Source organism: Canis aureus, chromosome 22 (genome assembly GCF_053574225.1).
Source record: "Canis aureus isolate CA01 chromosome 22, VMU_Caureus_v.1.0, whole genome shotgun sequence".
In the NCBI taxonomy this organism is placed as follows: domain Eukaryota; kingdom Metazoa; phylum Chordata; class Mammalia; order Carnivora; family Canidae; genus Canis; species Canis aureus.
The window spans coordinates 19,378,970-19,403,779 of record NC_135632.1 but is presented as its reverse complement, the minus strand read 5'-3'; the positions used below and the strand labels follow the sequence as shown (position 1 = coordinate 19,403,779).

Genomic DNA, 24,810 nt, shown 5'->3' with positions numbered 1-24,810 from the left:
TGGCTGTCACCAATAGATGAAAAATATGGGGGGATGTTTTTCCTATCTCTATCCTGATTCACAGGGGCTGACCCCAAGGAAAGATTCTAGTGGAGTCACTATCTTTCATGATGGTGGGCAGATTCTTATTTTAAACCTACTACAAACAGACCCAGAAGTCTGATATTTTTCAGGCTGGGTCCTCAGCACAATTTTCTCCAGCTCTGACCATAACCCCTCTAAAGAGTCTCTTTCTTTCTTTCTTCTTTCTTTCTTTCTTTCTTTCTTTCTTTCTTTCTTTCTTTCTTTCTTTCTTTCTTTCTTTCTTTCTTTCTTTCTTTTTCTTCCTTCCTTCCTTCCTTCCTTCCTTCCTTCCTTCCTTCCTTCCTTCTTTCTTTCTCTCTCTCTCTCTCTCTCTTTCTCACACACACACACACACACACACACACACACACACACCAGGAAGGCCTGGAAATGTTTTAAGCAGCAGGAAATCTATTTGGCAGGAGTGTAAAGAATGTACTGAAGGGGTCAAGGCTAAAAGCAGTGAGGCCCCTTAGGAGACCCTTATAGTCCATGCAAGATATGACAATGGCCACAACTCAGGCAGGAACAGTGGAGATGGAAGGCATGGGTAGTCTTGGGAGATGTTATAGAAAAGGAAATGACTTATTCAACTTAATGACTGACGGGATGAAGGTGATGAGAGAGTCAGGTTCAGGATGAGTCTCACTTTGTATTTGATTGATATGCGTAACTGAATACATGGTAGTACCTCAATTAAATATAAGGAAAAAATGAATTTGAGGAGAAGATAGCAAGTTCAATTTTTGCATGATTAATTTGAGGTGCCGGCTGGATAGATAGGAAAATTATAAAGTAGGCTGTTGAACACATGGATCTGGAGCCCAGGAAAGGGGTTAAAGATACAGATTTAGGAAATCAGTACTGTATAGGGGGACGTTTAAGTCATGGTAGAGATTTAGGTTGTTAGAGAGGGTGTAGAAAGAAATGAAGAGGGGGCCAAATGTAGAATCCTTAGGAAAACAAACATTTAAGTCTGGGCAAAGAAGAGGAGCTAAAGAGATGATAAAAATAGAAGAGAGGTAGAAAGCGAAACTAGAAAGGGAGGGGCGCTTCCAGGAATACATAAATGGCCCTAGAGTTAAATGTCTAAAAAATATGCATTGGATCTCTCCTAGATAGACACAAACACCAATTTTTTTGGCCCACTCCCATTGCCCCATTAATTTCTCCATTTCCTTTCCTCATTTAAATGCTAAGCTTCTGGAAGGAGTTGTTTTCTATTTCCATCTCAGATTCCTCATTTCCAACTGTCCCCTTAGAATCCATCTGTATGACTTTTGCCTATTCCATTCTACTGACCTTGATCTTTCAAAGACATACATGCTATCTTATCAATGGCCTTTTCTCATTCCAGTCTTTTGGAGAGGATGCCAGAAAGGACCAGTAAGAGTATAGGGAAGTGGGTAGGAAAAAGGAAGGAAGCTGATAAATGGTGCCCTATCGATTCAGTTAACCACTGCGAGTAACTGAACTTGATCCTGCCTGGGCACTGTGAGACTCAGCATTGAGCATGCGCTCAGAGTTATCAAAGAGATGTGGTATCTGGGATGTTTATACATCAACTCTAGTTAGTCATTGGTTGGGGGTTGCTGGAATGAGGAGAGGGGAGCATAAATTCCCGGGTGTTTCTAGCTTGACAGTGTTGGGGCAGACAAAGGCCCTGAGACAATTGGAGTCAGGAGTCCTATCCTATAAGACCTGAGACTTTCTGGATAGAGCACTGACTGGTCTGCTACATCCCTTCATCCCTCAACATATTTTACTCTGTCCTCCACCCTTTCTCCACATAATCTCTTTAATTTCTGTCCTGGTACTTATTCTCATCTTTGCCCTCTTTCTGTGAGCGGTTATTACTTTCTTCTGTCTCTTAAATAAGAGCAAACTGGAAGGTGAAACTCTAGTCCTCAGTCTTCTGTTTTTTGTTTCTTCACACACTTACTTGATATTTTTCTGGCCTCATTACCTCAACTCTTGCTTCAATGCAGATTACTCCCAGTGTGTTGCATATAATTATGTTCAATGACTTAGCTGTTGAGATCAAAATTTATTTAAAGGTCTTCAGGAAAAAAAAAAAGACTTTGGGTATCTTTTATAACTCAACAGACTGAAAAATCTATAAATGTCTGCTGGGAGTCATTCAGGAATTACACTTCCCGCTGACAGTGTGAGAAGCAGGCCCAATATATGACTCAGCTTGCAATCAATGGAGCATTATGTTTCAAGGAAATGGGGAAGTCTTATACAAATTTAGATTTTGTCATTAAATCTAGTCTGATTCTTTGTCCACAAAGAAATGCAGCTCTATACTGTCAAGGCCTGAACTCAGGATCTTTGTCTATTTCCTAGATAGCCATAATTAATAATGTTGCTATCAAGAAAAGCAGCATGATTGAACCCCTCACATCAAGCTAGTGAGAGAGAGAGAGACAGAGACAGAGACAATGAACATAGAAGGGTGGCTATTGCAGAGGTGGAGCCTAGGGGAAAAGAAAGAGAAGGCTCCCAGGAGGTCTCTGGCTCTGGCTCCATCTATTCCAGTGGTTGCTCAGGGAGTGGTGGAGAGGAGAGGGAATTTTAGACTTTTAGATTGGGCTCAGTCTCTTGCTATTATTATTTACAATTTTTCCTTTGGCTTCTGTCTTTAACTCATATTTTAGAGTGGAGCACTGAAGATTTGGTTGGAAGCTCTGAGCACATCAGAGGGGCTTTTTAAGAAGCCCAAGATTCTGATTCTGATTTTTTTTTTTATATGGTCTCTATGAAAATTTTGTTCACTTCTTTCTGGGAGCTAGAAGATGTTCTGTTTGTCCCCAGGGTTCTGAAATTTCACTAAGATATGCCTTGATGAAGGCCTATTTTTAAAAAAATTTTATTTATTCATGACAGACACAGAGAGAGGCAGAGACACAGGCAGAAGGAGAAGCAGGCTCCATGCAGGGAGCCCGATGTGGGACTTGATCCTGGGACTCCAGGATCACGCCCTAGGCCGAAGGCAGGTGCTAAACCACTGGGCCACCCAGGGATCCCCCATGAAGGCCTATTTTAGAGTACTGTGCTGGCTACTCTATAGGCCCTTTCAATCTGTAAACTAGAATATCGTCCTGAATTATTTCAAGAATTATTTCCTTCCCTCTGTGCTCTCTGTTCTCTCTTTTTGGACTCTTTTTATTTTTTTTATTTTTTTTTATTTTTTATTTTTTTCTTTCTTTTTGGACTCTTTATCTGGATCTTGGACTTCCTGAGCAGGTCTTCTAATTTTCTTACTTTTCCAATTGCCTTACCTTCTAATCTTCTTATCTTTTCTTACCAATATTCCACCTTTTTTTCCTTTTACTTTCATATTATGGGGGACTGGCTCTTTCAATATTTTTATTAAGTTTAAAAAAATGCAAAAGTGCAAAAATAAAAAAATAAAAAAAAATGCTACTATCAAGTTTTAAATTTTAAGGTTCTCTTTGTATAAATATGCCCTTTTCCTTTTGATAAATCCCCCCTTTTAAAAGATTTATTTATTTATTTTAGAGAGTGAGAGAATATGTGAGTGGGGAGGGGCAGAGGAAGAGAATCCTCAAGCAGACTTGATCTTGGAGCAGAACACGGGACTCAATCCCAGGACCCTGAGATCATGCCCTGAGCCAAAATCAAGAGTTGGACACTTAACCAACTGAGCCACTCAGGGGCCCTTAAATCCCTTTTTATAAATATATCCGTTTCTTCTTTCATTGATATAATATCCATCTGAGAACTTTGATAATAAAAAAACATTTTTTTTTCTTTCCTGAATAGGCTCTGTTTCCTTGGACTCTGCTCACATTTAAGGATGGGGCATAAAAAGCTGACTGAAGTCTTTGAAAACATGGATTGGGGCTTGTCAATGGTGGATTTCACCATACAGTGGTCTAGCAGGGCCAGTTGGTTAGCAAATCCCCAGGTCAAAATTTTGAAGTATTTCTCTGGAGCTTGTCAAAATGATCAGAGAAAGATGTTCCAGTCTCTTGGACAGTACAGGCCTGGCTGTCAATATTCTGGGATCCAGGACAGAGAGGAGGGCTGGTGGTTTTGATATTCAGTATGTAACCATCCATATCCTCCTGTTTCCCATATGGATTTCCCTAACCTCAGTTGTGCCCAATTCTGCCAGTGTTGATACTCAGATTTTCCTTCTCCAAAGAACATTCCTCATCACTCTCAGAAGGAAGGCCTCCAGCCTCCCACTAGGGGTGGACAGAGGGTAGTTTCCCTGCTGTGTGGATCAGAAGGGGCATCTGAAGACTAACAGCTTCTTTAAAAAAAAAAAAAAAAAAGATTTTATTTATTTATTTGAGAGCATGAGAGAGAGCACACAAGAAAGCATGAGCAGGTGGGGAGGGGCAGAGAGAGAGGGAGAAGCAGATTCCTCACTCAGCAGGGCACCCAACTCGGGGCTCCAGCCCAGGGCTCCAGGATCATGACCTAAACCAAAGGCAGATGCTTCACTGACTGAGCCAACCAGGTACCCCAATTAAGATGTTTCTGTTTTGCATTAAGAAATATTTTGTTCAATAAATACCTGTTGAGTAGCAGGTCAAATCAGATCTAGTAGACATCAGTGGTAGTGGACATTGATGTCTCTGGTCACTTAACACACATTCCCTCTTTTCTTGGTAATAGTATCTAACGTTGATTCCCATGGTCCACAGGCTTCAGGAGAACCCGACGCTATCCCTTTTCTGGTTTAAGAATGGGATATAGGATATGTGATATGGTGGTTTTTTTTTTTAAAGATTTATTTATCTATTCATGATAGACATAGAGAGAGAAGAAAGAGAGAGAGAGAGAGAGAATGGTAGAGACACAGGAGGAGGGAGAAGCAGGCTCCATGCAGGCTCCATGCTCCATCCCGGGACTCCAGGATAGCGCCTTGGGCCAAAGGCAGGTGCCAAACCACCGAGCCACCCAGGGATCCCCTGGTGTTTATCTTAAGCTAATAAACACAGGTCCAACCAGACTAAGATCAGGACTTTGGTTCAACAAGTTGGAGAGGGAAAGTGCTCTTCCTCTCTTCACACGAACAGGGAAGCATATGGGTTCCAGAGTCTCTGCTGGTCATCTTGAAACTGCAGGGGGAAGAAGCCTGTCAAAAGTAGAGTCAGTGATGAAGTGGATTTGAGAAACAGTGAGAAACTGAGACCTGACCCCATTATTTCAGCATTTGGATTTAGCCTGGCCTAAAACTCCAGACTGTTCAGTTACATGAGCAATTATATTCCCTTATTGCCCAAATCACCTGTTTTACTTAATTTAAAAGAATATACCAAAATGCTTTTTTTTTTTTTCATTTCTATGTATGTGACCTCTCTAGTCAATCAAAGGTATCTACCAACCATGAGGGTGGGGAGGATTAGGACTCCTAAAAAAAGGAATTCAATGAGAAAAGAAAAAAGAGAGTCAAAGTTCAATTTTCTACTTGAGTGCACAAAAGAGAAGAAAGAGAGAGAGTGGGAGTAAGCAGGCAGATTCTTGTGACTTTGACCTTCCTGGTAGAAATTCCAGTAAGGCTTTTATTTTATTTTATTTTATTTTATTTTATTTTATTTTATTTATTTATTTTATTTTATTTTATTTTTTTCCAGTAAGGCTTTTAAATAGATGTGGAGAAAGCTGAAAGTAGAAGGGGCTTGGGTTCTATACCAATTTCAAAATATGGGAGCAGAAGGCTTTACGGGGTGGCTCTGAACCAACATAGGATGGTAAAAGCGGAATGAAATCCAAATGCAGTGTGACATAGACAAGATAGGCAGAGAACTAAGTTGACACTTGTGACTCTACTGATACTCCTGTATGGAATGGAAGGGATGCAGAGGTTCCTGCAAGCACTGTGAGGGATACAGAAAGTAGCTGATGGCGCTAGTTGGTCTGGCTAGAGCATTGTCATGGTGGTGGCAAAGTAGCCTTGTGGCCAAAAGCATCAGGCAAATCACCTGGACTGTGGTGATCCACAGTGGGGATTACCCACTGTGGGGATCCACAGTGCCTGTGAGAACCAACTAAGGCTGGAAATAATCTTTCCTGTTGCATCTGCTTGTTCTCCCTATTGGTGATTCCTCCCGTGATTTTTAATTTTTTGTTTGGCATTAAGTATAGTCACATTATTGTGCAACCACCAATGGTCCAATTCCAGAACTTCTTATCTTCCCCAACTGAAATTCTGTACCCTTTAAATATTAAGTCCTCATTCGCCCACCCACCCAGCCTTGGTATGGCCATTCTATTTTCAGTCTCTACAAATTCGACTACTCTAGATACCTCAAGTAAGTAGATTTATACAATGTTTATCTTTTGTGACTCGTTTATTTTACTTAGCCTAGGGCCCTTAGGGCTCATCTATGCTGTAGCAAGAGTCAGAATTTCCTTCACTTTAAAGGCTGAGCAAAATTCTATTATATGTATATACCATATTTTGTTTATCCATTCATCTGTCACTGCACATTTGGATTGCTTCTACATTTTAGCTATTGTGAATAGTACTGCTATAAACATGGGTGTACAAATATTTGTTCAAGTTCCTGCTTTCATTTCTTTTGGGTATGTACCCAGAAGTAGAATTGCTGAATCATATGGTAATTCTATTTTTAATCTTTTGGGTAATTGCCACACTGTTTTCCATAGTGGGTTTTCCACTTTACATTCCTACCAGCAATGCACAAGGGTTCCAATTTCTACACATCCTTGTCAACACTTGGTATTTTCTGTTTTTCTTTTTTTATGATAACTAATAGATATGAAGTGGTACCTCATCGTGGTTTTGATTTGCATTTCCCAATGACTAGTGATTTTGAACATTTTTTCATGTATAAATTAGCCATTTGTATATTTTCTTTGAAAAAAAATGTTTACCCAAGCCTTTTGATAATTTTTTGATCAGTTTTTTATTTTGTTGTTGAGTTAAAAACACTTATCAGACAAATGATCTGCAAATACTTCCTCCCATTCCATGAGTTGTCTTGGTTCACTCTGTTGATAGGTTCTTTTGATGCACAAAAGACATTTAATTTTGACTTGTTTCTTTGGTCATCCAAGAAATCATTGCCAAATCATATGTGATCAGGCTTTTGCCCTATGTTTACTTCTAAGAGCTTTGGCCCTTACATTTAGGTCTTTGACCAATTTTGAATTAATTTTTGTATATGGTGTAATGCCATGTTTGCATGTGGATATCCATGTTGTTTTCTCAACATCATTTGTTAAAAAGATTATCCTTTCCCCATTGCATGGTCTTGGTACATTTCTCTTGACTGTATATATAAGAGTTTATTTCTGGGCTCTATTCTATTCTATTGGTCTATAGGTCTCTCTTATGCTACTACTACACTATTTTGATTACTGCAGCTTTTTAAAGATTTTATTTATTTATTCATGAGAGACACACAGAGACAGGCAGAGACATAGGCAGAGGGAGAAGCATGCTTCCCGTGGGGACTCCACCCAGGACCCTGGGATCATGCCCTGAGCCAAAAGCAGATGCTCAATCACTGAGCCACCCAGGGGTCCTGATTAGTTTAGCTTTGTGGTAAGTTTTTAAATTAGGATACAAAAGACCTCCAATTTTGTTCTTCATTTTCTTTTTTTAAAGATTTTATTTATTTATTCATAAGAGACACAGATAGAGAGAGGCAGAGACATAGGCAGTGGGAGAAGCAGGCTCCATGCAGGGAGCCTGATGCAGGACTTGATCCTGGGACTCCTGAGCCAAAAGCAGACACTCAACCGCTGAGCCACCCAGGTGTCCCTGTTCTTCATTTTCAAGATTGTTTTGGTTATTTAGGATCCCTTAAGTTTCCACATGAATTTCAGGATAGATTATTCTATTTTTGCAAAAACATCATTGGGATTTTGATAGGGGTTGCATTCAATTTGTAGATCACTTTGGGTTGTATTGACATCTTAGTAAATTTAAGTCTTTTAGTCCATCAACATAGGATATTTTTCCATTTGTGTCTTTCTTTCAGCAATATTTTATAATTTTCAGTGTATAAGTTTTTTGTGTCTGTTAAGTTTACTCTTAAGTATTTTATTCTTTTTGAAACTATTGTAAATAGAATTTTCTTAATTTCCCTTTTAAATAGTTTATTATTACTATATAGAAATGCAACTGATTTTTTTTAGATTTTTTATTGGTGTTCAATTTACTAACATACAGAATAACCCCCAGTGCCCGTCACCCATTCACTCCCACCCCCCGCCCTCCTCCCCTTCTACCACCCCTAGTTCGTTTCCCAGAGTTAGCAGTCTTTACGTTCTGTCTCCCTTTCTGATAGTTCCCACACATTTCTTCTCCCTTCCCTTATATTCCCTTTCACTATTATTTATATTCCCCAAATGAATGAGAACATATAATGTTTGTCCTTCTCCGACTGACTTACTTCACTCAGCATAATACCCTCCAGTTCCATCCACGTTGAAGCAAATGGTGGGTATTTGTCATTTCTAATAGCTGAGTAATATTCCATTGTATACATAAACCACATCTTCTTTATCCATTCATCTTTCGTTGGACACCGAGGCTCCTTCCACAGTTGGGCTATCGTGGCCATTGCTGCTATAAACATCGGGGTGCAGGTATCCCGGCGTTTCATTGCATTTGTATCTTTGGGGTAAATCCCCAACAGTGCAATTGCTGGGTCATAGGGCAGGTATATTTTTAACTCTTTGAGGAACCTCCACACAGTTTTCCAGAGTGGCTGCACCAGTTCACATTCCCACCAACAGTGTAAGAGGGTTCCCTTTTCTCCGCATCCTCTCCAACATTTGTTGTTTCCTGCCTTGTTAATTTGCCCCATTCTCACTGGTGTGAGGTGGTGTCTCATTGTGGTTTTGATTTGTATTTCCCTGATGGCAAGTGATGCATAGCATTTTCTCATGTGCATGTTGGCCATGTCTATGTCTTCCTCTGTGAGATTTCTCTTCATGTCTTTTGCCCATTTCATGATTGGATTGTTTGTTTCTTTGGTGTTGAGTTTAAGAAGTTCTTTATAGATCTTGGAAACTAGCCCTTTATCTGATATGTCATTTGCAAATATCTTCTCCCATTCTGCAGGTTGTCTTTTAGTTTTGTTGACGGTATCCTTTGCTGTGCAAAAGCTTCTTATCTTTATGAAGTCCCAATAGTTCATTTTTGCTTTTGTTTCTTTTGCCTTCGTGGATGTATCTTGCAAGAAGTTACTGTGGCCGAGTTCAAAAAGGGTGTTGCCTGTGTTCTTCTCTAGGATTTTGATGGAATCTTGTCTCACATTTAGATCTTTCATCCATTTTGAGTTTATCTTTGTGTGTGGTGAAAGAGAGTGGTCTAGTTTCATTCTTCTGCATTTGGATGTCCAATTTTCCCAGCACCATTTATTGAAGAGACTATCTTTCTTCCAATGGATAGTCTTTCCTCCTTTATCGAATATTAGTTGACCTGCAACTGATTTTTAAAAATTTTTTATTTATTCATGAGAGACACACAGAGAGAGGCAGAGACATAGGCAGAGGAAGAAGCAGGCTCCCTGTGGGGATCCAGATGTGGGACTCCATTCCAGAACCCCAGGATCATGAGCCTGAGCCGAAGGCAGACACTTAACCACTGAGCCACCCAGGCCTTCCAAATGCAACTGATTTTTATTTTTTTAAATTTATTTTATTTTATTTTAAAAAAGATTTCATTTATTCATGAGATACACACACACACACACACACAGAGGCAGAGACACAGGCAGAGGGAGAAGCAGGCTCCATGCAGGGAGCCTGATGTGGGACTCGATCCCGGGTCTCCAGGATCACACGCTGGGCCAAAGGCAGGCACTAAACCGCTGAGCCACCTGGGTTGCCCACAACTGATTTTTAAACATTGGTTTTGTAGTCTTCAATTTTGCTGAATTGATTTATCAGTTCTATCAGTTTTCTTTGGTAGAGCATTTAGGGTTTTATACATATAAACTCATGTCTGAACAGAGTTCATTTTACTTCTTTCTAGTTTGGACACTGTTTCTTTTTCTTGCCTAATTGCTCTGGCTAAAATTGTAGTATTATGTTGAATAGAAGTGATGACAGTGGCCATTCTTGTCTTATTCCTGAGGAAAAGCTTTCAATCTTTCACTGTTGAAATATAATGTTAACTATGGGTTTTTCATATATGGCCCTTATTTTGTTGAGATTGTTTCCTCCTATTCCTAGTTTGTTGGGTGTTTCTTTTTAATTATGAATGTATTTGCATTTTTAATTTTGTACATAATTTGGAGACTAAGGCAAGTACTTATACTTTGTGATAGCAAGTTGCCTCACTTATTTCAAATTTGTGGTTACATGCCAGGTACCTGAGGCTGATAAAAGTCTGAATGCGCCTGAAATGGGGTGTTGCTGTATGCCTTCCTGTATGGGTATACAAACCAAATCTTAGTTGTTTAGGCCAAAGTGCTACAAGTACTGAACTTTGTGTCGAGTTATAAAAGTGAAGTTGTAGTGGTGGTAATAGGAGAAGCAAGTATTTCCACAATGGTAATCAGAAACTCTAGTAACTTCTTTGGGCTTTGAAGGATCTGAATTGTTTACTGGGACTAGAAAAGGGGCCTGTTTACTTAAATAAAGGTTGTGTGTATATAGAAAGTCAGAACAAAATATATTTAAAAAATCTTTTCTGGTACTTCTTTCTATAAGAACAGCAAGACATTTCACTTTATTTTTTAGATTGAAAGAACATTTCAGCTGCTTTGCTGTTCCTGTCAACATGATGTCATTTTCAAAAGAAGCACTTGTCTAGTATAAAAAAAATTGAAAAATATTATAAATCTTAACTGAAGTTTGAGAGATATGTATACATGTCCTTTTTTCACCTGTCCATCACTATATGCTTTCTTCTGATAATAGAACCTTGATTTTCCTTTGAAGAATGAGCTCTTCTCCATTCTTTGTTCCCAGACTAAGGAATATGGTTAAGTATATAATCCAGAATTTGTTAATGAGACATAATCCCAAGATTTTATTGGAACTACCTAGAAGTAGATGCTCCATTTCTACTGGAATGGTCAGCTGTAAGGATGACATAAATTAAACACTGGAGAAAGGTGGGGAGGTGGGAAGAAATCACTAAATCTCTTTGAAATCAAAGTGAATAGAGGCCATATCCTGAAGACATTGTTTGTACTCTGAATCCAGCCATACCTGAAATCCAGATATGGATTTTTCAATTATTAAGCTACAAATATTCCTTTTCTTAAGTCAGTTTCATTTTGAGGTTTTGACACTTGCAAGAAAAATCTCTCAATGCACAAAAGAATTCCGTCCATTACATATAACAAAACATCTAAAAATCCTTTCCCCTGTTTCTCAATATCTATGTCATCAGAATGGTAGCTGTGCTAACTCCCTAGTCTTACTTTTTCAAATCTCTCAGAAACCTTCTCTCTTAAACTTGGCTCACTCTACATCTTTGTTTTTCTCACTTTCAGACTCAAAACGTTTCTCTTACCCTCCCCCACTTCTTCCAAGAGAAACATAAAATCTAGCTGAGTTTTGTAGATAAGTCTAGCCTTCTGAGGCTCCTGTGCTTCTGTACCTCTTCTTATCTAGATCAGTGCAATTAATGCCCAGCCTGCTTTCTGAACAACAAAGCAGTTTTTCTCTTCAAAAGGATGAGAGGCTGAAAATACATGTTAGATTTTTCTGTTCTGGTGTTATTTGTATTCAGCACAAATAGTGTGTTTGCTTGGATATTAATTCTGTTTGCAAACAGCTACCCCTGGGGTTCCTTTTGGGTAAGTTTTGCCACAATAGTGCCTTGTTTTGTTGTGTGTGTGTGTGTGTGTGTGTGTGTGTGTGTGTATGTGTGTGTGTTGCAGGAGAGTGGAGAAAGAAACTAGTTAAACCAATTTGGTTTTTTTTGTTTGTTTTCCAAGCCATAGAAATGGTCAGGTCCTGGATTTAGACCAAGGTGATATGGAATGCTAGGGGAATGTAATAACTATTACTCTATTGCCTTTTATATCCCCCCACTTTGGGAACATTCTTTGGGTTTTCTTTTTTTTTTTTTTTTTTTTAATTTTTATTTATTTATGATAGTCACAGAGAGAGAGAGAGGCGCAGAGACACAGGCAGAGGGAGAAGCAGGCTCCCTGCACCGGGAGCCTGATGTGGGATTCGATCCCGGGTCTACCAGGATCGCGCCCTGGGCCAAAGGCAGGCGCCAAACCACTGCGCCACCCAGGGATCCCTTCTTTGGGTTTTCTACAGAAACAGCCAGACTCTCATCAACAGCTGCTTTACTCAGCAACTCTTTCATAAACACATTTTTTAGACACTGTGTCCAGGACTCTTTTAAGTATCCTAAGATATTCACTTATTCAAAATCACCCCAGCTGTAGTTGGAGAGCACCAGCACTTGTTCCATAAAGATCTAGATTGTCTCTTCACTATCAAGAGGCATCCAAAAGTTCTATTATACTGGACACTCAGATGATCTCCAGTTTCTTTGTGAATACATCAGTTATGAGTGGTCTGAATTCCTTTCTTGAGTCTATTCAAACTGTCCTTGGTGCCCTCACACTGGAGGATCCATTGAGGAGACCATCTAGTATGATGGTTGCCTAGCGCCCAGGGAATTGTCATGATGACTCTGGGAGACATCTCACTCTTTTAAAACCCCATTTTTCTTTTACATTTTTTTTGTTTTCTCATGAATTTTCCCAATCACTGTGAAGTAAAATCTATTATAGTGTGCTGGAATGGTAGGCAAAAGATGGTGGGGAAAAGATGTTGTGGCACACCCAGGGATAGTTGAGAATTTAAGGAAGGGACTTTTTAAAAGGTGTGGGAAGGGTTAAAGGAAACTTCTGTGATCCATTACAGCCCCATTCCCAAGGGGCAAGGGCAGTGAATGGTACAGAACCAGAGAGAACTGTAGGAGAGGGCTGCAGGATTGGAGTAATGGCTGTCAGATAAAGAGCATAGCCACTGCTAACAGAGTGGCCCTCGGTGGGCGTCGGGGGAGGTCTTGAATGCTATCCTGCCTTGTGATGTCCTGCAGATGCCTCCCATTGGCCAAAACCAAGTGAAAGTCATAGAACAACTGATGGAGTCCATTAAGATCAGCCCTGAGTCACAGAGGAAGGTGTAGAGTGGATCTGGAGAGACAGAGGAAAACCCAGCAGTCCCGTTCTATCTTTTCCCACAGCTAGCACCTTGGTTCAGGCCTCACTCTTTCTTGCCTGGCCTAGGAAAGTAATAGCCTTCCTGTCTGTCCTCTTGACCCATCTAGACCGTTGCTTTTATGATCCAGTCTGTTTCCAAGAGACTATATTCATTCAGCAGGGGATTAGGGTCTGTAAACCTGAGTCCAGGACCCAGCTCTGCAATGTCAAGACCCTTCCATGACACTTTCATCGGTAAAATGCCAGGTGGACTTGGGGATGCCCAAAGCCCTTCGCCGACCACGATTTACGAATGCTAAACATATTTTAAATATCGAGGCATCGACCTGCGACTTTACACACGAACAGACCGTTTGAAATGGACTGAGGCTGCCTCCCTGCCCCCTTCCAGAAGACCACGTCACCCTGGCTGACAGCTCATTGCCTCAATCCTGCTGTCTGCAGGGGCGGCGGCTGCAGGGGTCCCGGGCCGGCAGTCTCCCGGCGCCTCGGGCCCTCCCCTGGCGCGGGTAGGGGGCACTGGCTCAGCTCGGGCGCACGTCCCGGGCGTCCCCAGCGGTCTTCCAGGCTGGCCGGGGCAGCGTTGGGGGGCGGGCAGCAGGAGGCGCAGGCGCAGTGTCCGCGCCCGCGGCGCCCCCTCCACGCCCCGCCTGGCGGCCTCGGCAGCCCTGGCCGCCAATTCTCCGGCGAAGCCCACGGCGGCCACGATCCGCTTAACGGCTGGACCCGGCGCGTGGCGGCGAGCATTCCCGGCCAGAGGGTCCCGCGCACCTTCCTCGCGGTGACGCACAGGTAACCGGGCCCCGGGTCAGGCGGCAGCGGCAGATTGGCACCTGGACTCTGCCTGCCAGGCCGCCCCGCCCGAAAGGAGCGAGAGCGGACCCCGAACCCCACGCACCCACTTTTAGCTGTGGCACCTAAGGGGCAGAGCCCCTTTTGGGGGGTTGGGCGGGGCCTGAGGCGAAGCACCCCGCCCCCTTCACCAACCTCCGTAGCGGGTGGGGGTGTGGATCTGTTGGACGTCAGAAGCGCCGCGGTCCCCGCCGTTCCCTGCACGGGTTTCTTGGAGAACCGGGACACTGGCAGCAGGGTGAGCATCGACCAGGGCCCCTGCGCCCCGGGTTTCTGCCGCCCTAGCACCTGTGGGCCCTTCGCCAGTCTCCACAATAAAGGCTAGGGGCGTTGCTTTCCTCTGGCCCGGGAGCTACCTAAACAAGCATGAGTCCTGCGGCATCAGGAGATGGCTTTACATCCAAACTTTAAAAATTGCTGGTTTTAGAAACGTGGCCAAGAATTGGTATTCTTCTTCCCTTATGTCTGTGACTCTTGTAAGCCGGCATCTGGGTTGAGGTTTTCATGAAGAATAAATGGTTTGTAGAAATCTGCCCCCCACCCCCACCCCCCGGACCGAAAGGCGAGGGCAGGGAATAGTGGAGAAGGGCCGGCTACGGCCATGTGTGCTGGCTGGAGGCGCAAGGCAAGTCCGCTCAGCTTCCCCGGGCCTGGGGAGGGAAACACGAGCCTTCTCTGATCGGTCTCTGGGCGCTGAAGAATTTCTATACTGCGTGCACCCCTTTGGCTTCTTTTAAGAGGAGGAAAGGGATGGAAGAAGGGTCGCGCGGGCCAGCGGGAAGGAGACTCGTGTTGGGGTGAGCGGGGCCCTGCATCTCCGTCCAGGCTTCCGCCGGGCTTGGCGAAAAGCGAGATGGAAAGATTGCATCCAATTAACCACTGAGGGTCCCGAGATAGTGACGCACTGCGTGGAGAGGGCTGGGGGCGGCTGGAGAGAGGCAATTTCCGAGGGCAATTCCGCCTTAAATAGCTTTGATTGGGGTTGTCGGTGTCCTTGGTGCTGACGTAAGTGCCTCGAGCTCTTTCGGAGGCTCACTTACTGGGGCTGGGGCCTGCCCCTGCCCTTCTACTCTGCACCTTTGCCAAAAATATCCCATGTCCAAAGCAGGTGCCAGAGTGGAGCCTGTCAGATACTGAAGCCCTTTGTAGATGGGTTAGATGCTGGTTTCCTGAAGATAAGGTAAAGGCAAATGTAGCTCCCTTTGGGGGTGGAAATAAAGCATATGTATAACAGGTTTGATTGCCTACATGAAAGTACTCATGGTGACAAACATGAACTCTCACGTATGCATCTGTAGGATACGTGTATGTGTATATGCACACAAATATAAGGTACATGCAAATACACTCATCCATTTTCAACACCATCATGTGCTACAAGTTATACTTTTTTTCTAGAGCCTTTTTGTAATCCATCTTTTTATCTTGACACCTCTGGTCTTTCTGAACCATGCAGAACCATTAATTTTCACAACTATCTGTTCCAAAGTCACAGAGCCTGTGGATTAAAGTGTTTAGTATTATGCTGAGCAATTGTTTGTACATATTTTAATTCCAAAGATAGTTTAGATAAAGGTAAAATTTATATTGAAAAAAAGTCCTTTTTTTAAAAAAAGCTTTTATTTATTTATTTGAGAGAGAGAGAAAGAAAGTGAAAAAAAAAGAAAGAAAGAGTGAGTGTGAGAGACAGGGATGGGTGGGTGGGGAGAGACAGAAGGGGAGGGAAAAACAGACTACCTGCTGAGGCTGAGCCTGATCCCCAAAACCTAGCATCATGACCTGAGGGGAAGTCAGATGCTTAATCCAGTGAGCCATCCAGGCATGGGGATAAAAAAAAAAAAAAAAAAAAAATGTTCTTGAAGTTTAAACAGAAAGAATTAATGAAAAATTTTATAGAGAACAATATCTAGATAACAATCTTGTAGAAAATTATAATCTTAAGATTATTTTATTTTTAAGCTTTATGGTATTTTGTGTTGTATAGAAATTTTTGATTTTTATATGGTCAAATATATATTTTTTCCTTTAACTTCTGGCACTTATATCAGTATTTAACCTCTCTATATTAAGAGATAATCTGCCATATTTTATGGTTTTATGAAAGATTATATTTTATATAGTAGGTTATTCTCCCATCTTCCTTTTTAGTAAATTCATTGCTAGATGTAAAATTCCATTGAAGATTGCTTTGTAAGAAGTAGTTATTTTTAACTCATATTTACAGAGGTTTGTCCTCTATGAGAGGTAACATGTTACTCAGTTTGAACCATTTAACATGGTGTATTTAATTTCTAAATACTTAATGAAAGTTTTTTTCCTGGGATGCCTGGGTGGATCAGTGGTTGAGCCTCTGCCTTTGGCCCAGGGGTTCTGGGATCAAGTCCCGCATTTGGCTCCCTGCGAGAAGTCTGCTTCTCCCTCTGTCTATGTCTCTGTGTTTCTCATGAATAGACAAATAAAATCTTTAAAAAAAAATAAAGTGTTTTTTCTTAAAATACTGTTTAGTGTGTAGCATTTTAAAACTGTTAGCATGTAATCTTTTTAAAAAGAAACAATTCTTTTGTAGAGTATTTCTTTTGTGTAAGAAAGAAAATATGACAAAGTCTACTTTTTAGCCAAATTAGGAGTTCATGTCATTGAAGTTCATAAGAATGTGCACATTTAAGGTTGAAGTTCATAAGAATGTGCACACATAAGATTGAATACCTTAAAGAGAACAAAAAAAACCCATATACTACTTTTTTGTATCCATTATGGATCAAAATAACTTTTTCCAAAAAATAAAAAAATAGTTATTGGGGCATTGATGAGCTATTCTATACTACTTTCTTCCTGGGGTTTAAAAACATTTTTAAACAACCAAATGGAAATAATTTTATTGTTTTTAGATAATAAATTCTAAAATACAGCTGATTATAAAAAATGGGATCAACGCCAATGTAGAAAATAAAGCCCTCTAGTAGGCCACTCTTCATAGGTAATCATAAATATTAGATTGGAATAAAGACTTCCAGATTACTGGGGCATCTGGGTGGTTCAGTCAAGTAAGTGTCTCCCTTCAGTTTAGGTCATGATCTCCAGGTCCTGGGATTGAGCAATACCTGGGGCTCCCTCCTCAGTGGGGAAACCGCTTATCCCTCTCTCTCTGTGCACCTCCCTCACTTGTGCATACTCTCTTTCATATAAATAAATACAATAGAAAAGACTGCCAGATTATTAAATTCATAAGTAAAGATACATTTCATTGAATGTAAGATGTTGTCAATTGTAAGATACATTTTAATTTTAGAAATGTGAAAAAATATGCACTTTAAGTTTGGTGTATAGAATATTGTATCTATTTTTCTGTTATTTTTCCACACAAGATATAGATATCATCCCATCTGATACATGGAAGTATTGAATCAATATCACATTTAAGTACAGGCCCATTACAACTTTTGGATAATCAAAACAATGCCATATGGAATATTATTTTAATATACCTCTTCGTAATGGTATTGTTTCCTTAGAATAAAGTCCTAAATAAAATTGATAGGTTAGGGAGAACGCACACTTTGCATTTTGGTGCATGATGTCTGTTCTCCAAAATTCCTGTAAAAATCAGCCTGGCAAAAAATAGTGCATGTTGTTCTAGATTCTTCATTCGTGCTAGACATAATAAGCCTTTTCCGTTTTCCTCACTCTTAAGAGGCAAGACAAATATCTCATTCTTTTATATTCTTGTGTCTGTGGCTTTTATAGAAATTCTGCATCTTTCCATATGTCTATTGAATATTTGTATTTTTTTGTGAACTACCTATTCATGGCCTTTGCCCAATTTGAGTTTTTAAGAGCCCATTTTTAAAAATATTTTATAAATTTATTTTTTATTGGTGTTCAATTTGCCAACTTCCCATCAAGTGCCCCCCTCAGTGCCCATCACCCAGTCACCCCCACCCCCCGCCCACCTCCTCTTCCACCACCACTAGTTCATTTCCCAGAGTTAGGGTCTCTCATGTTCTGTCTCCCTCCCTGATATTTCCCACTCATTCTTTCTCCTTTAGAATTGTGGGAATATTATTATCACAACTCTATGTTTTAAGAGCCCATTTTATATGAAAGATATTGACCCTTTGTAGCTATTGTTGTTTTTAGTCTCTTAAATTTTTTTACGGTTTCTTTCTTAGTACAAAAGGTTTAAATTTTCATGGAGTCAAATCTGTCCATCTTTTCTTTGTGATTTTTCACCTTGATGTTACACTTAGAACACTACCTTAGTTTCTTATCCCAATATCATAAAAATATTCTCTAGTGAAAGAGCACAATTAAGTTTACTAAGGAGAGCTTAGAACCATGCTGTATTTAGATAGTCACCAATTCTGCTTCTAATAGGATCTAATGGGTTTTGTCTATTTGTGTTGGTAGATCTATCAATCAGCTCCAGCAGGAGGTGGGTAGTTCTAAGTAGAGGGGCTGAAGGAACTGAAGAGGGACAATGATCACACTGCTTTCATTTAATTAATACGTCTAACATTTTTGTTTTACTTATTAGAAATGGAAGTTAGTGAATTCATTATAAGAGAAAATAGTATTGGGGAGATAAAGAGGGAGATTGAGTGATTAATCATACTTTTAAAATACTTTTATATAAATTAGTCTTTTCAAAGATACAAAATTAATGAGATACGTAAAGATGTAAATAATCCAGTTATTAAATATAAGTTTGATTGGAGCTCGTAAAGTTAATTTTCACAATATTTTTAATTCAAAGCTGAATTCCCCACTACCTTTTAACTTGGACAGTGTTGCTATCCATGCTTCAGACCTACTAGCTAATCTCAGCAGTTTTTGATTTATCTAGCAATCTGACAGTTTTTGATTATCATGAGGATTAAACATCCCTCTCACTCCCAATTGTTAGATGCTTAAAGAGTCTTTGCTTCCTGGAGACCTAAGTAGAAATATAAGTTTCCAGCTTCGCATTGGAATTTGTTGGGAGGAAAAAGATGTTGGCGTTAATTATGCTCTAACCAGTCCTTTTTTCCTGAGCACTTTTAAACATTTCACTGGTGATGAGAGTCTTGTTTCATTTTCCTTACTGAGGCCACCTCGTACTATGGATGGTGTTTCTTAAACACTTGGATAAATCATAGTTTCAGAATGTTATGGGTCACTATATCTTCTTTCTTACTTCATGTTTCTCCTGCATAATTTTGATTATAAAATCAGGCAAAGTACCCTTCTTATCACACATGTATTTTTTTCTGCCATTCTGCCCTTAGCAATAATTCTCCAAGTAACTAAAATGTTACATCAACAGTCACTGTCTGCTGGCCACTGTTTTGGACGTAAGAGGGAGAATGATAGTCACTCCAGTATCTCTCCTTTCTTACTTTTCATCCATCTACCTTCTAGTCTAGAGACAGGTAATAGCCTCTACTTGATAGGAAATGTCAGAGATGACCTGAAGTCACAGAGGTTTTTTCTCCTGTGGACCAACTGTACATATATAATTTTAAAATTTTGGCTTGTATTACATTACCACAGGTTTAATAGTTTATTCATTCTTTCTCTTATAGTCATTGCAGTAATAGAATTATATATGACCAATGGGCATATATAATACTTTATGTGCACTTAACACTATTCGATAGTTATATAGGAACTCAATTCATATGCCTGTCATCTTTACTAAAGTTCATTTAATCATTTCCTGACTGTATCAAAATTGTTTGGTTTGTATCTCTTTCCTTTTATTTAAGACCCCAAAGTATTAGCAGCTTTACTGAACTCTTTTATTTTAAGAACTTGATGAAGGAAAGTAGAAATATTAGGTAATCTCCCATTTATTTTGCCCTGGTCTCTGTGTAATTCTGGCTGAGCCATTGCTCTAAATAGGGGTGAGAATCCCAATGGTGAGTAAGACTTCTGAAGCTGGTGGCTAACCAAAGCCAGATACTCACATTACTCCTTGGATTCTCTTAAATTAAGCTCATTAGGAGGTAGAAGATAGAGTCAGGTTACAGAAGTGTGATAACCAAAGCTCAGCGCCACAGCTAATTAGACCTAGAATTAGAGGTCTCTGGTTAAGAGGGTGACTGTCTCCAAAGCAGGCCACCAGCTATGCCTGAGAACTTGCAGCATTTGTTGAATCCAGTATTGCCTTGAGGACTTGGGGATACCCAGGAAAAGATAAGGACATATCTCTGCTCTTGGAGTGGTAACTTTATCAGGGGTTAGTGTTATACAACTCACAGTGATACCATATGCCAAGGACTGTAGCAGAGTCCTGTACAAAGTGTTCTTAAAGCCAGAGGAGGAACAGATTGTTCAGTGAGAGGCTTCTCCAAATAAGTCACTAAGAATATTATGAGGATGTGTTTGAGATTTGCCAGAAGTTTCTTTATGGAGTAGTTGATGGCCTCAAGTTGGGGTGGAAGCTGAGGGTTTGGATTTGAAGCTTGGCTGCCATGTTTATTTAGCACCTTTGTAAGCTTGGGCAAGTCACTGTACCTGGGTGAGTTTCACTTAATTTTTTTTTTAAGTGCAAATAATATTAGTGCCTTCCTTGTTAGGGTTGTTGTGGGATTAAGTAAAACATTACGTGTAAAGCACTTGGTATAAGCCTAGTGTATAGTAGTTTAGTTTGTTTATTTTGCCTTTCTAGAGTTGCATGTAAATCATTCTGGACAAATGATTATTCGTTATATTGTCAGAGCTTTCAGGAGTAAATGCACTATATAAACTCCTGTGTCTTCTGAATCTATATAATTCCCCTAATTTGGAATTTTCTCTTTTAATGTAGCTTAAATTCCAGCCTTCTGCTTTTATAAATTTTCATACTCTCCAAACACAAAATAGGCCTAGTCTCTCTATTTTTTTTAAGATTTTATTTATTTATTCATGAGAGATAGAGAGAAAGAGAGAGAGAGAGAGAGAGAGAGAGAGGCAGAGACATAGGCAGAGGGAGAAGCAGGCTCCATGCAGGGAGCCTGACGTGGGACTCAATCCTGGGTCCCCAAGATCAGGCCTTGGGCTGAAGGCAGCGCTAAACCACCGAGCCACCTGGGCTGCCCCCCCCCCCCCCCCCCCGTCTCTTAATTATAGGAAACAAACTGAAGTTACTGGATGGGAGAAGGGTGGGGGCAGTGGGGTACCTATGTGATATACTACATGTTAATTAATTGAATTTAAATAAGAAAATAAAAACCAAATAACCCTCAACAAAATAGGCCTAGTCTGGCATTGTCACGACTTTAGCTTTGTTCTTTAGTACTTTGATGTTAGAGCAAATGTATATTTAATTGTAAAATTTCCTTCCTTATTTAAAAAAATGTTTTTAATTAAAAAAATTGTTTTAAAATCTCCTTCCTTTAATGTGTATAGAACTTGTGTCTGTTTTGTGGCACCATAGATTGTTGCTCTCAAATGAACATGTATGTTACTTATTTATGTATTTATTTATTATTTGAGAGAGAAAGAGAGCACGCATGCGCTCAAAGGGAGAGGGGCAAAGGGAGAGGGAGAGAGTCTTAAGCAGGCTCTGTGCTGAGTGCATGTACATTTTTTAAGAGAAAGCTTATGTCATCCTAATCTTATCTCTCATAATGTCTTAGATAGTACCTTCCACATGTTGGGCACTCAGTAAATATTGACTGAATGAAGAAACAAATGTGAATGCACGAGGCTGCCAGAATAGTTGGTGTGATCTTAGGCTGCTCCCAAAGAAACAGAATCTCCTGAAGAGGAAAGATTATACAATCTAGTATATGGTCAGAGAAGAGTGGTTAAGATGGTGAGAAGACCGAAAACCAGGATTATGTATGGCATTATTAAAAAAAAAAAGAGAGAAGGTTTTCAGTGTGGAGAACAAGAAACTCATATGGGGTGGAATAATTGAAAAAACAAAAAAGAGAAGGTTCTCAGTTTGGAGAAGAAAAATACTCACAATGGGGGACCCTCAATGTGGAAGGTAGGAAATAGTCGTGATATTGAAATGTTGTTGGGGCACCTGGTAGCTCAGTGGATCAGCGTCTGCCTTTGGCTCAGGTCATGATCCCAGGGTCCTGGGATCAAGTCCCGCATCATGCTCTCCGTAGGGAGCCTGCTTCTCCCTCTGCCTATGTCCCTGTCTCTCTCTCTCTCTGTGTCTCTCATGAATAAATTAAAAAAAAAAAAAAGAAATGTTGTCATGTGGAAGAGGGAATTAGTGATCCCAGAGGAAATACATAGGAACAGCCTCTAGAAATTATATGGAGAAAGATTCTGACAGAATGTTAAAAAATAATTTTTTAACAATCAGAATGACTCCCAGGTGGCTGCCTTGAGAAGTAAGCTGTCATTGTAGGTGTTCAAACAGAACTAGTGCTATCCGTTGGGGATGCTGTAGAGGTTATACAGATAGCTCCTAACTTAACAATGATTTGACTTATGATTTTTCAACTGTACGATGGTGCAAAAGCCATGTGGATTCAGTAGAAAGATACATCCAATTTTGAATTTTGATCTTTTCCCGAGCTAGCGATATGCAGTATATTTTTCTCCCATGATGCTAGGCAGCAGCAATGAGCTGCTCCTGGTCAGCTACATGATCATTAGAGTGAACAACTGATAACTATTCTGTTTTTCATTTTCAATATAGTATTCAATAAGTTACATGAGATATTCAACACTTTATTATAAAATAGATTTTGTATTAAATGATTTTACCAAAACTGTAGGCTAACACAGGAACATTTAAGGTAGGCTAGGCTAAGCTATAATGTTTGGTAGGTTAGGTGTATTAAGCACAGTTTTAGCTTACAATATTTTCAAACTATGATAGTTTTATTGGGATGTAACACCATTGTAAGTGCAGAAAGATGTATAGTTACCTGCAAAAGAATTGAAGTAGATGAAGTAGATGACTCCCAAAATCTTTTTCAACTCTCATGGTCTTTAATTCTATGTATATTATTATAATATCATATATGGTTACCCTATACTAAATATATGCATGTTAAATATATATACACTATAATATATGTAAAGACATTTATATATATACACTATAATATATGTAAAGACATATGTTCTTATTATCACAATAGTACCTAAATTAATGAAGACTGAAAATGACTTTTCAAAACCTTGATCTTGATTACTTAAAAAATATTACTAACATGTTTTTTGCCTGAGGACACCAATTTGTAAAATATTATTCTACATGAATGCTGTGTGCTTAAACTACAATTAAACAAGTTTAATAATGTTTTTGGCATCTTGGGGTACCAGGGTAGTGCAGTCAGTTAAGCATCTGACTCTTGGTTTTAGCTCAGGTTATGATCTCAGGGTTGTGAGATTGAGCCCCATATGGGGCTCTGTGCTCAGCAGTCTGCTGAAGATTCTCTCTTCCTCTCCCTCTGCCCCTCCCACTCGTGCTCATGCTCTCTAAAATAAATACATAAATCTTTAAAAAAATAATGTTGTTAGCATCTCAAAAGCACAGAAGTATTTAAGTTTCTAAATTAAATCTAAAGAGAAAAGAAATAAGTGGCCCAAAGTCAACTTGTCTTGATTGTGACAAGTTGATCAGGACTACATCAGCACTATCACCACAACCATCATTACTAACATTTAACATTTACTATGTACCTAGCTGTTTTAAGCATGCCACATGTATTAACTCATGTACTTCTCCCAACATCTATGAAATAGATGCTGTAATCCCAATATATTTTTTTTACATTTTACTTTAAAGTAAATTAAAACTTATAAGGAAGTTGCACATGTAGCCCATATATCCTTCACCCTGTTTTCTCCACTTGTAAGCATTTTACAATGTTTGTTTTGCTATTCATTTATATTCTTTTTCTCTGAACTTACTGAAATTTGCAGATGTGATGCCTAATTAACCCTAAGTACTAATTTTCCCTAAAGACCTTCTTTTGTATAACCACAATATTATAACCAAAATGAGGAATGTAACAATTATAATTCTACCATCACATCCACAGATCTGGGGCACCTGGGTCGCTAAGCAGTTGAGTGTCTGCCTTTGGCTCAGGTTGTGATCCCTGGGGTCCTGGGATCAAGTCCTATATCATGCTCCCTGCAGGGAGCCTGCTTCTCCTATGCCTCTGTCTGTGCCTCTCTCTGTGTCTCTCATGAATAAATAAATAAAAACCTTTTAAAAAAATCCAGAGACCTTATTGAGAATTTACTATTTGTTCCAATAATTCACTTTGTTTTAAATGATTTAATTATTTATTTTAGAGAGAAAGAGACAATGTGCACACGCATGTACAAGTGGGGGATGGGGGGGCACAGGGGAAGGGAGAAAATCCTCAAGCTGACTCCCTGCTGAGTGTGGAGCCTGGGCAGGACTCCATCCCATGACACTGAGATCATAACCTCAGCTGAAAACGAGTCTAACGCATAATCAACTAAGCCACCAAGGTGCCCCTTCAATAATTTACTCTTAGAAAAAATATATATATATATATTTTAAAGATTTTATTTATTTATTCATGAGAGATAGAGAGAGAGAGGCAGAGACATAGGCAGAGAAAGAAGCAGGCTCCCTGCCAAGGAGCCTGATGTAGGATTCAATCCCAGACCCTGGGATCACGACCTGAGCCAAAGGCAGACGCTCAACCATTGAGCAACCGAGGCATCCCTAGAAAAATATTTTTTATATCTGGTCTAGAATCAAATCCAGGATTATGAGTTGCTTTAATTGTCATGTCTCTTTAATCTTAAATTTGTGACA

General features: G+C 39.9%; 2 protein-coding genes across 24 annotated transcripts in view; one reads left to right on the top strand and one right to left on the bottom strand.

Annotated features, from left to right (window-relative positions):
- Positions 1 to 24,810, bottom strand: part of LOC144293845 (uncharacterized) — a 115,138-nt gene that overhangs the window by 54,937 nt on the left and 35,391 nt on the right. For 2 of the 21 annotated variants that reach the window (XR_013361171.1, XM_077865039.1), the window contains exon 3: positions 4,616 to 4,775. The exons of 14 other annotated variants lie outside the window; for them this stretch is intronic. Coding sequence is in view for 1 of the 7 variants with exons in the window: in XM_077865039.1 (XP_077721165.1) it covers positions 4,616 to 4,736 (121 nt within the window). In the remaining 6 variants the exon portion in view is untranslated. Of the gene's footprint in view, positions 1 to 4,503; positions 4,519 to 4,615; positions 4,776 to 4,870; positions 5,180 to 9,356; positions 9,509 to 22,805; positions 22,934 to 24,810 lie in introns of those variants that run through there. 5 more of the 21 variants (XR_013361177.1, XR_013361165.1, XR_013361172.1 and 2 more) reach the window with 5 other exon arrangements.
- Positions 13,838 to 24,810, top strand: part of SLC35G2 (solute carrier family 35 member G2) — a 43,446-nt gene continuing 32,473 nt past the window's right edge. The window contains exon 1 of one of the 3 annotated variants that reach the window (XM_077865028.1): positions 13,838 to 14,018. The gene's annotated coding sequence lies outside the window, so the exon portion shown is untranslated. Of the gene's footprint in view, positions 14,019 to 14,179; positions 14,317 to 20,429; positions 20,578 to 24,810 lie in introns of those variants that run through there. The other 2 variants (XM_077865029.1, XM_077865030.1) reach the window with 2 other exon arrangements.